We start from the raw sequence: 16,040 nt of genomic DNA, 5'->3' as shown, positions 1-16,040 counted from the left end.
CGCTGTCAACCCAGCTTGCCTGAGTGCATCCAGCCCTACCTGGAGGCGCGTCAGGTGCTCTTCTCAACCTTGACTGTGGATGATGATATTATCCAAATAGGCCGCTGCGTACTGTTGGTGGGGTCAAAGTACTTTGTCCTTCAGGCGCTGGAACGTGGATGGGGCTCCGTGGAGACCGAAGGGGAGCACCCGGTACTGATATAATCCGTCCAGTGTCGAAAATGCCATCTTCTCCCGGGAGGAGGCTGCCAACGGTACCTGCCAATATCCTTTGTTCAGGTCGAGGGTGCTGATGTACCAAGCAATTCCCAACCGGTCCATGAGCTCGTCCACCCTCGGCATGGGGTAGGCGTTGAACAAGCTGATGGGGCTGCACCATGTGCTGTGGGACTCTTTGATGACCCCCATCCTCAGCATAGCCTCTACTTCCTGCTTCACGGCCTTTCTTCGGGCCTCGGGAATCCGATATGGTCTCTTTCGTACCGTTTCCCTGGCCCAGGTGCGGACGTGGTGTTCAATGAGGGTCATGCGGCCCGGCTTCTCCGAGAACACCGCCATGTTTTTCCGATCTACGAGCTCCCGGAGTGCTTGCTTCTGGGCCAGGTCGAGGTCTTCATTGCTCGGGACCACCACTGGTACCGTTGGAGTCCTCGATCCCGACCATAACATGCCCAAGGCTGTCCCCTCGTGCCACTTCTTCAATAGGTTCACGTCGTAAATCTGTTGGGGTTTCCGTCTCCCCGACTGCTGCACGCGGTAATTGATGGGTCCCAGCTTCTCTATCACCTCATATGGCCCGTGCCATGTTTCCAGGTACTTACTTTCTGCGGTGGGGATTAAGACCAACACCTTGTCTCCCACCTGGAATTATCGGGGCTGGGTTCCCCGATTGTAGACCTGGGCATGGGCACATTGGGCCTTCTCCATATGTTTCCTTACCACTGGCCATATGGCTGTCATCCGCTCCCTCATATTCTCCACGTGTTCTAGCATGCTGCGTAAGGTGGCCAGTTGGGCTTCCCACACCTCCTTGGCGAGGTCCAATAGGCCGCGTGGCCTCCTCCCGTAGAGGAGTTAGAAAGGGGAAAACCCGGTGGATGACCGGGGTACTTCTCGGATCGAGAACATTAGGTGGGGTAGTAGCTGGTCGCAGTTCTTCCCGTCCTGATCGATGACCTTCAGCAGCATTTGTTTGTGCATTTTATTGAACCGCTCGACGAGCCCATCCATCTGCTTGATCTGCAGGAGAGCACACAAATCTTTCATTTTATTGGGACATAAACTCAGTACCTTGGTCTGTCAGGATCTCGTTTGTGATGCCCACCTGGCTAAGGAGGTGGAACATCCCCTGGGCGATTCCCTTGGATAACGCCGCCCGTACCAGGATGTACCGGTGTCCTTGTGCTGTCTTTACCAGGAGTCCCACTATGTCCATAGCAATGCGTTCAAAGGGCACCCCGATGATTGGTAGGGGGACCAGCGGGTTTCGGAAGTGTGCTTTTGGGGCAGTGATTTGACACTCCGGGCAGTTGCGACAATAGTCTTCCATGGCCCTCCTCATCCCGGGCAAGTTGAACCGGGTGGCAATCCGTTCCAGGGTCTTTTCCATTCCCAGGTGCGCCCCCAACAGGTGAGTGTGGGCCAGCTAAAGAACAGTTCCCACGTACTGTCGGAGCAGCAACAGTACTTCTCGAAGTTCCCCCTGTTGGCACGACACCTGATACAAAAGGTTATTCTTGATTTGGAAATGGGGGTATCGCCAGTCACTCACCCCCAGAAGTAGCTGTCCATCCACCGCTATCACTTGGGCTGTGTGGGCTTTCAAGTTTGGATCCTCCCACTGGGCAGTACCAAATTGTCCCCTCAGTTGGTCCCCAGCGGGTGTCTCAGCTGGTCCCTCGAAATCGATGAGGTGGGGGAGGATGGACTCCTCCTCCAGTTGTTCACCAGAGAGGTCGGGTTCCAGCGCTCCCTCCGACTCCGAACCCGTAGATATGGGTTTTTACACCACTTGCTACCTGGCCACGTAGGCGATGGGTCGTCCTCGCTCTCGTCTTTGGCCAGCTCGTAACTTTTTCCTCAGCTCATGCCTCCACAGTGCCACGAAAAGTGGACAATCTCGTCCCACAAGGAAGGGTACCGGTAACTCCAGTACGGCACCCACCATCATCTGGCAACTCACGATATTGGCCTGTACGGTTGGATACCGCATTGTGTCACCGTAGACACAGGAAACGGACGTCTCCCTATCCCATTCAGTCCACTGGTCCAGCAGGCTCGTGGCTACGAGCATAACCACATTCCCCGAGTCTAATAGAGCTTCTGTGTCGTGTCTGTCGACCTTCACCGGGACCATGGGTGCTGTTGGTTCCTCCAGCGTTCGTTCCTGAACCGCCTGTTGTGCTTGTTGGGCCCGGACAAACTGAGCTATCAACTCATCCATGCTGATGCTGCATAAACGTCAACCCTGATCTGACCATGTTATCAGAATGTCCGCTTTCTCCACCACTTGTGGCAGACCAGGGGTATTGGTCAAGATGTTTTCACAGATCAGACACGGACCGAGTTAGATTAGCTTGGTTTCAAGGGTGTTTATTTAAATAACAAACAAAATGAAAAGTATAGGTCTCCTCCAGGAGACCTCCTCCACGATACCGTCTTCTGGGCTCCGGGGTCTTGCTGTATCCTGGGGGAACCAAACTGAGCTCCATCCATTATCCCTGGGATTGAGCATGACTATACGGGAGTAACCTCCATTCCCCCAGTCCCCTCTCCCGTGTGCTGCCCTTCTGGCAGCTTTATGGGACTCATCCAGCTGGAGAGCAATCAACCCCTTGATTACTCACCAAGCACAATCAGCCCCAATTAGTCCTGACAGGAGAGCCCGTCAAGATCTGGCACGTCCAGCAGAGGAAGCCATTGCCTCGTGATGTAGACTCCATCTGTCACCAGGCCTCGACGAGTCTCCCCTGGTGGCTGACCTGCTGTACGCCACAGTTGGTACGTTTTAGCTAATGTAAGCTAGCTAGTTAAAGTTATTGTAATGTTAGCTTACTTTAGCAAGCTAGATTCAGTATTGAGAAATTGTAGTCATTTAAACTCATGATACACTCTCACCACACACATACATGAGGTTATGTTAAACAGATCAGATTAGTTTGATGCAATTGATATTGAATACTCATGTTGTATTTAGTGTCTAATTGCCATGGAAGAAGAACTTAATGCCCCATTTGGAGCATCATATTATGAGTCAACACTTAAATGTTGGACTGCGGAATCCCATAATGTACCATACGAAGAAATATGGCGTCAGATAAAGCTCTGCTTTGTTATGGACAACCATAAATAAAGATTAGGAGGACAGGTGGTTGTCTAGAAAGAGTGGTATAGGTTATGTTTTAGCCTCAACACTATTACATTTAACTTTTGCTTTTAGTGTCAACTTGAATTTGAGTGTGGCTGTGGAATTTGACACATGCACCGAATAAAACAGGTGTAGACCTTACCGTGAAATGCTTACTTACAAGCCTTTAACCAACTATGCAGTTCAAGAAATAGAGATAAGAAAATATTTACCAAATAAACTAAAGTAAAAATAAAAAGTAACAATAAAATAACAATAACGAGGCTACAGTGTCTTGCAAACACATTCATTCCCCTTGGCGTTTTTCCTATTTTGTTGCATTACAACCTGTAATTGAAATTGATTTTTATTTGGATTTCCTGTAATGGACATACACAAAATAGTCCAAATTGGTGAAGTGAAAACAATAACTTATTTTAAAAAATACGGAAAAGTGGTGCGTGCATATGTATTCACCCCCTTGGCTATGAAGCCCCTAAATAAGATCTGTTGCAACCAATTACCTTCAGAAGTCACATAATTAGTTAAATAAAGTCCACCTGTGTGCAATCTAAGTGTCACATGATCTCAGTATATATACAGCTGTTCTGAAAGGCCCAGAGTCTGCAACACCACCAAGCAAGCGGCACCATGAAGACTAAGGAGCTCTCCAAACAGGTCAGGGACAAAGTTGTGGAGAAGTACATATCAGGGTTGGGCTATAAAAAATATCAGAAACTTTGAACATCCCACGGAGCACCATTAAATCCATTATTAAAAAATGTAAAGAATATGGCTCCACAACAAACCTGCCAAGAGAGGCCCACCAAAACTCATGGACCAGGCAAGGAGGGCATTAATCAGAGAGGCAAAGCTCCACGGCCGAGATTGGAGTACCTGTCCATAGGACCACTTTAAGCCGGACTGTCACACCCTGATCTGTTTCACCTGTCCTTATGCTTGTCTCCAGCCCCTCCAGGTGTCACCCATTTTCCCCATTATCCCCTGGGTATTTAAACTGGTGTTTTCTGTCTGTCTGTGCCAGTTCGTCTTGTATGTTCCAAGTCAACCAGCGTGTTTTTCCCCTGCTCCTGCCTTTTCTATTCTCTTTTGATAGTCCTCCCGGTTTTATCCCTTCCCTGTTTTCTGGACTCTGTACCTGCCTGCCCTGACCTTGAGTCTGCCTGCCACACTGTACCTCCTGGACTCTGAACTGGTTTTGACCTTTTGCCTGTCCACGACCATTCTCTTGCCTACCCCTTTTGGATTATTAATAAATATCAAAGACTCAAACCATCTGCCTCTTGTGTCTGCATCTGGGTCTCGCCTTGTGCCCTTATACGTACACTCCGCAGAGCTGGACTTTACGGACATAGCTTAAAGAAAAAATAAGCCAACATGTTTGGTGTTTGAGGCATGTGGGAGACTCCTCAAACATATGGAAGAAGGTACTCTGGTCAGATGAGACAAAAATGTAGCTTTTTTGGCCATCAAGGAAAAAGCTATGTCTGGCACAAACCCAACACCTCTCATCATCACAGTGAAGCATGGGGGTGGCAGCATCATTATTTTTTTTAATTATTCAACTAGGCAAGTCAGTTAAGAACAAATTCTTATTTTCAATGACAGCATAGAAACAGTAGGTTAACTGCCTTGTTCAGGGGCAGAACAACAAATTTTTACCTTGTGAGCACTGGGATTTGATCTTATAACCTTTCAGTTACTAGTCCAACACACTAACCACTAGCCTACCTGTTGTGGGGATGTTTTTCTTTGGCAGGGACTGGGAAACTGGTCAAAATTGAAGGAATGATGGATGGCTCTAAATACAGGGAAATTCTTGAGTGAAACCTGTTTCAGTCTTCCAGAGATTTGAGACTGGGACGGAGGTTCACCTTCCAGCAGGACAATGACCCTAAGCATACTGCTAAAGCAACACTTGAGTGGTTTAAGAGGAAACATTTAAATGTCTTGGAATGGCCTAGTCAAAGCCCAGACCTCAATCCAATTGAGAATCTATGGTATGATTTAAAGATTGCTGTACACCAGCGGAACCCATCCAACTTGAAGGAGGCAGTTTTGCCTTGAAGAATGGGCAAAAATCCCAGTGGCTAGATGTGCCAAGCGTATAGAGACATACCCCAAGAGACTTTCAGCTGTAATTGCTGCAAAAGGTGGCTGTACAAAGTATTGACTTTGGGGGAAGGGGGGGTTATTCACACTCAAAAGGTGGCTCTACAAAGTGTTGACTCAAGTGGTATTTATTTTTTGTCTTATTTCTTGTTTGTTTCACAATGTGGAAAGCATGTTGTGCAAATCAAATGATACAAACCCCCCCAAAAATATATTTTAATTCCAGGTTGTAAGGCAACAAAATAGGAAAAATGCCAAGGGGGGTGAATACTTTCGCAAGGCACTATATTCAGACCCTTTGCTTTGAGTCTCTAAATTGAGCTCAGGTGTATCCTGTTTCCATTAATCATCCTTGATGTTTCTACAACTTGATTGGAGTTCACCTGTGGTCAATTCAATATAAGGTCCCACAGTTGACAGTGCATGTCAGAGCAAAAACCAAGCCATGAGGTCAAAGGAATTGTCCGAAGAGCTCCAAGACAAGATTGTGTCGAGGCACAGATCTAGGGAACGGTACCAAAAAATGTCTGCAGCATTGAAGATCCCCAAGAACACAATGGCCTCCATCATTCTTAAATGGAAGAAGTTTGGAACCACCAAAACTCTTCCTAGAGCTGGCTGCCTGGCCAAACTGAGCAAGTTTGCCAACAGGCACCTAAAGGACTCTCAGACCATGAGAAACAAGATTCTCTGGTCTGAAACCAAGATTGAAGTCTTTGGCTTGAATGCCAAGCGTCACGTCTGGAGGAAACCTGGCACCATCCCTACGGTGAAGTATGGTGGTGGCAGCATCATGCTGTGGGGATGTTTTTTAGCGGCAAGGACTTGGAGTCTTGTCAGGGTTGAGGGAAAGATGAACGGAGCAAAGTACAGAGAGATCCTTGATGAAAACCTGCTCCAGAGTGATCAGGACCTCAGACTTGGGTGAAGGTTTACCTTCCAACAGGACACTGACCTTAAGCACACAGCCAAGACAATACAAGAGTGGCTTCGGGACAAGTCTCTGAATGTCCTTGAGCTGCCCAACCAGCGGCCGGACTTGAACCCTATCGAACATCTCTGGAGACACCTGAAAATAGCTGTGCAGCGACGCTCCCCATCCAACCTGACAGAGTTTGAGAGGATCTGCAGAGAAGAATGGGAGAAACTCCCAAGCTTGTAGCATCATACCAAAGAAGACTTTAGGCTGTAATCGCTGCCAAAGGTGCTTTAACAAAGTACTGAGTAAAGGGTCTGAATACTTATGTAAATGTCATATTTCATTTTTTTTCTTTTTTTACATTTGCAAAAATGTCTACAAACCTGTTTTTGTTTTGTCATTATGGGGTATTGTGTGTAGATTGATGGGGGGGGAAACAATTTAATACATTTTAGAATGAGTCAAGTGGTCTGAATACTTTCCGAAGGCACTGTATTAACCATCTGCACAAGGCTACTACTTTTGCCCTCTTGCATTGCAACACTTCAGCCACTAGAAACTGTGCATATGCATGGTCTAAACAAGTTTGTGGGAGTATAAGCACATTCTCAAGTTCAGTTTTATGTATGCCAAATTTTATGTGAAAACTGGCACATGCATAGTTTTGGAGCATATTTGTTTTTTGTGTGCATACGCAACGTTTATAAATGAGGCCGCTGGAATCGACAATTATAGCCTTATCAATTATAGTTTTTTTGATCATGAATTAAGTGACACAAATTATGAAATTATCTGCAGTGCTTCTCAGAACATTTATTTCAACTGTTATTGTTGATTGTCTCTTGTAATGCATTTAAAACTGTACAGAAAATGTCTCTGCAGACCTTGATAGATAATCATCACAATATAACATATAAATAATGTTGTCACTGTTATTCATTTTAAAAACGAGTTAATACTGGCAGGTAGCCTAGTGGTTAATACCGTTGGGCTCTTAACTGAAAGGTCGCTGATTGGAATTCCCGAGCCGACTCGGTGAAAAATCTGTTGATGCCGTTGAGCCACGCACTTAACCCTAATTGTTCCTGTACAGCAAGTCGCTCTGGATAAGAGGGTCTGCTAAATGACTCAAATGTAAAAGTCCTACACCTTTACTGTGTACTGCTAACCTTGTTAGATTAGCAATACATATACTGTAGGACTATAATTTGTAAATAATTGTCTCAATTTATTGCCTTTCTGACAGTGTGATTATACTCAAAGCCTGGTTTATATTCACTCATTTAACTTGTGAATATTTTTTTATTTTTTTAAATAAAATAAAATGTGCACTGTGTTAGACTTTTGAACACTTCATGTAATGATATTTGACATTAAGTTTCACATGTGATCACAACCTTTCACATGTGAAATCATATGGTCTGGAACACTTCACATGATATTTCACTTGAAGTTTCACATGTGGATATTTTTCACATGACATTTCACAGGCGATGCCTTGCAAACAAAAATGTGTCATTAGGATGTCCCACACTGTTTTCAATTGACATATTTCACTTTTTTATTTATACAGTAAGTAGTATTCATCATGTCATCACCTGGGATTTGAACACACAACCTATTGGTGCATGGCATTCTGCTCTTCCTACTATGCCACCATGTCTGTGTCAATGACTGATTTCACATATAGGCATATTCCTATTCTTTGTACTTCAAAGTAAATCTCAGCTCTGTTAAAAAATACATGGAAGAAAATACGTTTTATAATAGACTAGTGATTCAGGAGTAACATTAAAACAGAATAATATGCACCATCAACATTAGACAGCTATACTGAAAACCCACAATCAAATTGCTGAAATAAGTCAAATTAAATCAATGAGAGAATAGTCATATTAATTTATAACTAAAACATCAATGCAGATGGGGCTCTTTTACTCAGTGCAGAGACATATTTTAGGTAATGAATGTGTAGTGGACTTACAAAATTCCACAGATTTGGTGGTGCAACAGAAAGATCATCATACTGTAGATGCAGAGGTCATGATTTCAAATCCTGTGGCAGTCATACTGAAAAGTCAGCTCCAATTGATCATGTCAAATGTAATCATGTTAATTAAAGATGTTTACACTATTTTATCTGAACAGCATTACCGCTTACGTTAAAACCCCCATACTATTTCATTAATTCCCTTACAACAATAAAAACGTGAAATGTGTAGTTTCACATGTGGAAATCGAATTTTCACTATCACGTGAAACATTTTCAAATTTTGATGTGTGTAGTTTCATGGGATCACATTTTGAAACGTTATCCCTATTTATTTAACATGAGATCATGTTTTCTTAAGTACTCAAACGTTTTCACATGTGTAGTTACGTTATCACGTTTCTTTTACATGTTATCACATGATGGTGATCACATGTGGCAGTGTCAGAGGAAGGCCCTAAAATTTGTCAGACTCCAGCCAGCAAAGGCATAGACTGTTGTCTCTGCTACCGCACAGCAAGCGGTACCGATGCACCAAGTCTGGAGCCAACAGTACCCTGAACGGATTCTACCCCTAAGACATAAATAGTTAACCAATATCTTGCTACCTGGACTATCTGCATTGACCCTTTTTGTCTCATCACATATGCTGCTGCTAATGCTTATTATCTATCCTGTTGCCTAGGCACTTTATCCCTACCTATATGTACATATCTACCTCATACCTATGCACGTCAACTCGGTACTGGTACCCCGTGTATATAGCCAAGTTATCGTTACTCATTGTGTATTTATTCCTCATGTTATTATTTCTCTCTCTTTTTTTCTCTGCATTGTTGGGAAGAGCCCCACGCGAGTTTTTCACTGTTAGTCTACACCTGTTTACGAAGCATGTGACAAATACAATTCGATTTTGATTGATTTGATTACGTGAAATTCATGTGGTTTTTGCATAAGGGAACACTGTATTATTCAGTCCCAGATTAAATAACACGATATATAGATTCTACAGACTCTACTGAGTACTCCCAATCCCACTTTTAGATCTGCACAAACAATCGTTGTTTCACTATATATTATGCCAATATGAAATTCATATACAGGGATTTGCATTGTGGCCAATGGAATAGGTGGAGTAGGGAGTCACCAGCACTCTGTATTAAACCAGTTGCCCAGCACAAGAGACTCAAGTATTACATATTCTATTGCGCAAGTCCAATAACATATATTTGTATTTTATTAGAAGTGTATTCTTTAATTATAGCCTACACAACAGCTTTCAACATACAGTACCAGTATTTGTTTAAACTTTCAAACGTAATGCTAGTATAAATAATACATTATACAAAAAATAAAAGTACATCAAATCATCAATGTATCTTGTCCAAGGTGGTTGCAGTGCCGTGAAAAACAGTTGTACGTATTTCGAGATTCCACAATTTTGCATATCTTTGCATGCGGCTCTTATTTTGAAAAAGAGAATCCGCGATCGTGACGCCAGCATCCTGCTTCTTGGAAAATGGTAATCTCGTTTTTCTAAATTTGGTGCTGACGGGAAATCAACATCTCGCGCGTTTTCGACATAGTCTGGAACCAATGGTTGAGTTCGTTTTGCATGGCTCGGTGCTCGTATGTGAGGAGTTTGGTTTTTAGACCATTCGATTGGTGTTAAGTGAATTCTCCACTCAACCGGGGAACCGGGGCAAGCAAAACAAACTTCAACACTCTCTAACACGTCTGGAATGGGTTTACTAAATGGAAGCAATAAGTATATAGCTTTGATTTGTACATTAGTAGGCCTATTTGTTTCCTTCTTTATTATACTTGTCTTGAAGCACTACTGTAGGGTATCTTGTGGAATGAGAAACTTTGCAGCGCAAATCTTCATTATAGTAGAACAGTGGTCCTTTCTTGAAATTATATTTCTACATTCGAAGCCCACGCGCATGCGTACATTCTAAAATACGATTTGCACAACGGTCTATCATCAAAGATGGCGGGAGCCTCCGACCCACTGGAGGACATGCTCTTCAATGAGGTAGACGAAAAAGCAGTAAGTGACTTAGTTGGCTCTTTGGAATCGCAACTTGTCAGCCAAAAGACTTCGCCCGCCACATATTCCGATATCAAGCGAGAAGGATCTACGGGCACTGTCAGCCAGTTCTCAGGGAAAGTGCGTGATCAAGTGGGGTCTCTGGAGCCGCCACAACAAGGACACCCAAAAGCGGTGTTAAACGCGGAACCCTGCGCGAACCAGGCGATTTCGAATAAGAGTATCACCGCTTCTACCTCTTCCATCACTACTGGGGGCATTATAAACGCGGGTACCAATTTACAAACACATGGAGTCGCATCTCGCATCATTTCCCCCGCACCACCAGGATCGGTAACTTTGCCTGCTCAGACGACTAGCTTCAACAGAGGGACTGTTTTGGGTCCAGCTGAAACATCGGTAGTGACTGCTCCGAACTCAAACCTCACAACAACAACAACAACAACAACAACAGCTATCAGGACTCCTTCACCTGGATTACAGAGTTTTAACGGTAGCGCTGGAGCTGTGAAGTTGGTCAACTCGCCAGCTGCTGCTCCCCAAACCGGGTCAGGCGGTAACACTGTTATAAGCACTGCCAGTGCGGGCAACTCGAATATCATTGTGTCTATGGCTTCACAGCCTCCTTCTCTGCCAAACTATCCTGTATCCCAATCTGCTGTGGCATTTGTTACTCCCGCTGTTGCATTGCAAAGGCATCCCAACCCCATGGCCAGTGCCTCACAGAATGGATTAGTAGACCTTAAGGTTTCTGCAGTGGACACACAGGGTGCAGGTTCTCCGGGGGTCACCACCTCTCAGGTCATGAACCGCAATAACACTCTCATTAACACTACAGTGGTGGCACCCAACCAGCCGGTCTCTGCTGACCAATCAATAATTCTCGGAGGGTCTCCCGCTCCTGTTGTGAACTCACCCGTAAACCAGGCACAGAGTGTGGCGAGTCCCACTCTCACAGCCGGGGTGAAACCAACGGTTAACGGAGTTGGTCAGTCCACGGTGACCATCGTGAGGCCCCCCGGTGCTCCTGTGATGGCCACCTCCGTGCAGCAGCAGAGACCTGGGCTGGTGGCGAGCCCCACGAGGACTGTGGCACCACAGATGGTCGTCAGACCACCACAGCAGACCACCATTCAGTTACCCCCTGGATTTACCATACCACCCGGTAAGGAACCCTACTGATGTTATCCTGATTTTTAAAACCATTAAAACCTAGGTTCTGGCTCCACAAGGTCCATTCTGAACAGAACTGTGCACCCTTCAATGTGTTGACCCATTAGTCAATCAATTAAACATTAATATAGTCAATAGCCTAGTCTGTGCTATTCATGAATGCATTTATTAACCCAATGCTTAGGCCCCAAAAAACTCAAACAGTAAACCATTGAAAATGGCAAATAGAGAAAGATGTGTGACGTGACTGTTTCTCCCCCAGGTATGGTGCTGGTGCGTACAGACACAGGCCAGCTGGTAATGGTTCCTCAGCAGGTTCTAGCCCAGGCTCAGGCTAAGACCCAACAAGGCCAGGCAGCTGTCTCTAACATCTCCCCCCGGCCTGCTACACCGACCGCTGGGGCCACCATCAGAGTCAGTACTCCCAGCCAGGTACGGATGGGGGAATCAGGCTAAAGTTATCTAGAGGGGGACCGGAATGGATTATGTCATATCAAGCGTGTTTGTCCATCTGAACCGACGTCTGTCTGCCATGTAGTCTTTAGTGGCCCAAGTATTGCCCTAGTCTTCCTGACAACAACAACAATCACACTGCTAGATCATGTGGATTTTGCGTAAGATCGATGCTGCCCATGTCAGGAATGTTATTGGGGATGATGTAGTACGTGACTGTGTAAGAGCTCATCGTCAGCATCAAGTCTCATGAGAACATAAATTCTCGTTCGGTCAGGTCTTGGTTAGGTCTTGGTTATGTCTTGGTTATCTGCTGTGGCTGTAGTAGAGTCCTATTCGTGAGAGGTATACTCTGACACTGGGCGCAACTGAAGGTCTACTTTTTCTTCCTCTTCACCCTTTTTAATGTCCCTCTGGAGTTGTGCCAGTGTGGGTTTCACTTTTAAGTAAGTCATAAGTTGATCATGTATACCGGTACTAATGTCCAATTCACCTCTGACCCCTTGCTCCCCCTGTTTTCTGCTGGCCCCTTGTACACCCCAGGCTGTTCGTCTGGCCTCCCCTGTCCAGGCCAGAATGTTGCACTCCCCCTCTCCCATCAGCTCTGCTACACAGGTGTGCACTTACTGTCTCCATGCAGCCCTCTGTCAGAAAACACACACCTAATTATAGTTCGCTACTAGAGCCTATCAGTAGATTTATAAGGAATTTGTATGAAATACATTTCACGTATTCCAGCCCTGTTTTTATTTTTTGTTGTGGTTTTAGTTACAGTGCCTTCGGAAAGTATTCAGATCCCTTGACTTTTTCTACATTTTGATACGTTGGAGCCTTATTCTGAATTGCTGAGAAAAAATAATATTTAATCAATCTACACACAATACCCCATAATGACAAAGCAAAAATAGGTTTTTAGACATTTTTTAAAATAATAAACAGAAATCTTATTTTCATAAGTATTCAGACCTTTTGCTTTGAAACTCGAAATAAATTGAGCTCAGGTGCATCCTGTTTCCACTGATCATCCTTGTTTCTACAATTTGATTGGAGTCCACCTGTGGTAAATTCCATTGATTGGATATGATTTGAAAAGGCACACACCTGTCTATATTTGGTCCCACAGTTGACAGTGCGTGTCAGAGCAAAAACCAAGCTATGAGGTCGAAGGAATTGTCCGTAGCGCTCCAAGACAGGATTGTGTCGAGGCGCAGATCTGGGGAAGGGTACCAATAACTGTCTGCAGCATTGAAGGTCCCTGAGAACACAGTGGCCTCCATCGTTCTTAAATGGAAGTCGTTTGGAACCACCAAGACTCTTCCAAGAGCTGGCTGCCCGGCCAAACTGAGCAATCGGGGGAGAAGGGCCTTGGTCAAGGAGGTGACCAAGAACCTGATGGTCACTCTGACAGAGCTCTAGAGTTCCTATGTGGAGATGGGAGAACCTTCCAGAAGGACAAGCAGCACTCCACCAATCAGGCCATTATGGTAGTGTGGCCAGACAGAAGCCACTCCTCAGTAAAAGGCACATGACAGCCTGCTTGGAGTTTGCCAAAAGGCACCTAAAGACTATCAGACCATGAGAAACACGATTCTCTGATGAAACCAAGATTGGCACCATCCCTATGGTGAAGAATGGTGGTGGCAGCATCATACTGTGTGGGGTGTTTTTCAGCGGTTGGGACTGGGAGACTAGTCAGGATCGAGGCAAAGATGAACGGAGCAAAGTACAGAGAGATCCTTGATGAAAACCTGCTCCAGAGCGATCAGGACCTCAGACTGGGGCGAAGGTTCACCTTCCAACAGGACAACAACCCTAAGCACACAGCCAAGACAATGCAGGAGTAGCTACGGGACAAGTCTCTGAATGTCCTTGGGTGGTCCAACCAGAGTCCGGACTTGAACCTGATCGAACATCTCTGGAGAGACTTGAAAATAGCTGTGCAGCGACGCTCCCCATCCAACCTGACAGAGCTTTTGAGGATCTGCAGAGAAGAATAGGAGAAACTCCCCAAATACAGGTGTGCCAAGCTTGTAGCGTCATACCCAAGAAGACTCGAATCTGTAGTCGTTGCCAAAGGTGCTTCAACAAAGTACTGAGTAAAGGGTTTGAATACTTATGTAAATGTGATATTTCAGTTTTTTATTTTTAATAAATTAGTAAACATTTCTAAAAACCTGTTCTTGCTTCGTCATTATGGGGTATTGTGTGTAGATTTTGAAAAGGTCAAATCAATTTTAGAATAAGGCTGTAACGTAGCAAAATGTGGAAAAAGTAAAGGCGTCTGAATACTTTCCCGAAGGCACTGTGTTACGTTGTGGTAAATGCTTGTTTACTCTCTCAGCTGAACTATGTGCGTCGTGTTAACCGTTGTTTCCACTACTGTATAAAGTTGTAGTCATATTTATGCCTGTTGCTGTTCTCTCCAGAAGGCGATAACCGTGGCTCCTGTGTCGGTGAAGATGACCACCCCTCAGAAGGCCCAGACAGTGATCACAGGGGGTCAAGCCCTGGCCAAGCCTGGTGCTGTACGGCCCTCTATAACCCTTAACACTGCAGCAGCAGCCAGTGCCTCCACAACCCCTACAGTGGTAACATCACCAGTCTCCCAGGTTTGTCCATTGTGTTACTTTACTGACACTTTGCTAGACCCAAACAGTGTGTGGTTTACCCTGTGGTGAGTTGATTGACGTTTTTTTTATTGGCCGGTTTCCCACTTGGGGAAAGTGTTGTTTACTGTAAAGTGTTTTGCTATTTTAAATACCCTTAAAATAACGTTTGAGTTGATTTAATAATGTTTTATAATACCAGAAGAGGTGGTGACATGAGAAGCAAAGTTTGTGCAAAACTTATCAGTCATTTTCATGGAAAGTCTAATCCTACTCAATGACCCATTCTCCTCTCTTACAGGAAATGCAAGAAAATGTGAAGAAGTGCAAGAACTTCCTGGCCACCCTGATCAAGCTGGCATCCCACAACTCCCCATCTCCAGACACATCCAAGAACGTCAAGGCCCTAGTGCAGGACCTTCTGGTCAGTCAAGACTCCCATAGAATACTTTTTACATTTTTATGTGGTTCAATTGTCAGCAGAAATATGGAGCGTGGAATTGACATTTTATTTAATTTATTTTTGTCTGATTTTCACACTTAATGTCGTCTTTCTTTGATCAGGATGCTAAAATTGAGCCTGAGGAGTTCACCACACGTCTCCAGGCTGAGCTGAAGTCCTCTCCGCAGCCATACCTCATCCCTTTCCTCAAGGTTTGTTTGTTACCCTTAACCGGACCTTTTTCTGAGCTCATTGCTATGCAACTGAAATGCAATTACTAAAGTACCATGTAACATGTTACTACAATGTTGTTACTAGTGTAATTAGTGTTACTACCCAGGTAGAAGAGCAAATTAATGTCAATTGTTACCCTAACAGGGCAGGCCCGTGTGTACTAATAAAATATATATACATAGTCAATTGTTGACGACATTACCATGTAACCCGTATTTGTTTCCTTCCGTACAGAAAAGCCTTCCTGCCCTGCGGCTGTCCCTGCTCAACAACCAGCAGTCTCTGCTGGCCTCCACCAACGCTTCTGCCCTGGCCGCTGCCTCCACTACTACCACCAGCACTATCAGGGCCCGGTTCCCCACCACCGTCAGCCCCGCCACAGGCATTGTCAGGACACCCACCACTGCTCTGGTACAACCCTCCCGGACTTAGACACTGGCGACTGGAAAGAAGCGCTGCCGTTTTTAATGGTTCTTCTTTCTATAGTAGGCCTAGTAGAATTCCTTTGAGGCCGTTCTAGGTTGTCTCTCTATTATAGGCATTGATACACACAACCATTCTGTGTCGTGGTCTGTTATATTTAGTGTGTTGTGTTCTGTCTGTTATGCGCCACTTGGCTCAAACTATTGTGAGTTCCATTTTCTGTTCAGGTTTTATTAGTCACACGCGCAAGTACAGTGAAATGCTTAAC

General features: G+C 44.8%; 1 protein-coding gene across 4 annotated transcripts in view; it reads left to right on the top strand.

The window, feature by feature from the left end:
- Positions 1-10,270: 10,270 nt before the first annotated feature.
- Positions 10,271-16,040, top strand: part of LOC106573262 (transcription initiation factor TFIID subunit 4) — a 33,205-nt gene continuing 27,435 nt past the window's right edge. The window contains exons 1-7 of one of the 4 annotated variants that reach the window (XM_014148171.2): positions 10,271-11,606; positions 11,877-12,046; positions 12,611-12,682; positions 14,497-14,676; positions 14,975-15,097; positions 15,238-15,327; positions 15,584-15,760. In XM_014148171.2, coding sequence (XP_014003646.1) covers positions 10,382-11,606; positions 11,877-12,046; positions 12,611-12,682; positions 14,497-14,676; positions 14,975-15,097; positions 15,238-15,327; positions 15,584-15,760 — 2,037 coding nt within the window. In that variant the 5' untranslated portion in view covers positions 10,271-10,381. Of the gene's footprint in view, positions 11,607-11,876; positions 12,047-12,610; positions 12,683-14,493; positions 14,677-14,974; positions 15,098-15,237; positions 15,328-15,583; positions 15,761-16,040 lie in introns of all 4 variants that reach the window. The other 3 variants (XM_014148170.2, XM_014148173.2, XM_014148172.2) reach the window with 3 other exon arrangements.

This window comes from Salmo salar, chromosome ssa16 (genome assembly GCF_905237065.1).
Source record: "Salmo salar chromosome ssa16, Ssal_v3.1, whole genome shotgun sequence".
Classification (NCBI taxonomy): Eukaryota; Metazoa; Chordata; class Actinopteri; order Salmoniformes; family Salmonidae; genus Salmo; species Salmo salar.
This window is presented reverse-complemented; position numbering and strand designations above follow the sequence as displayed.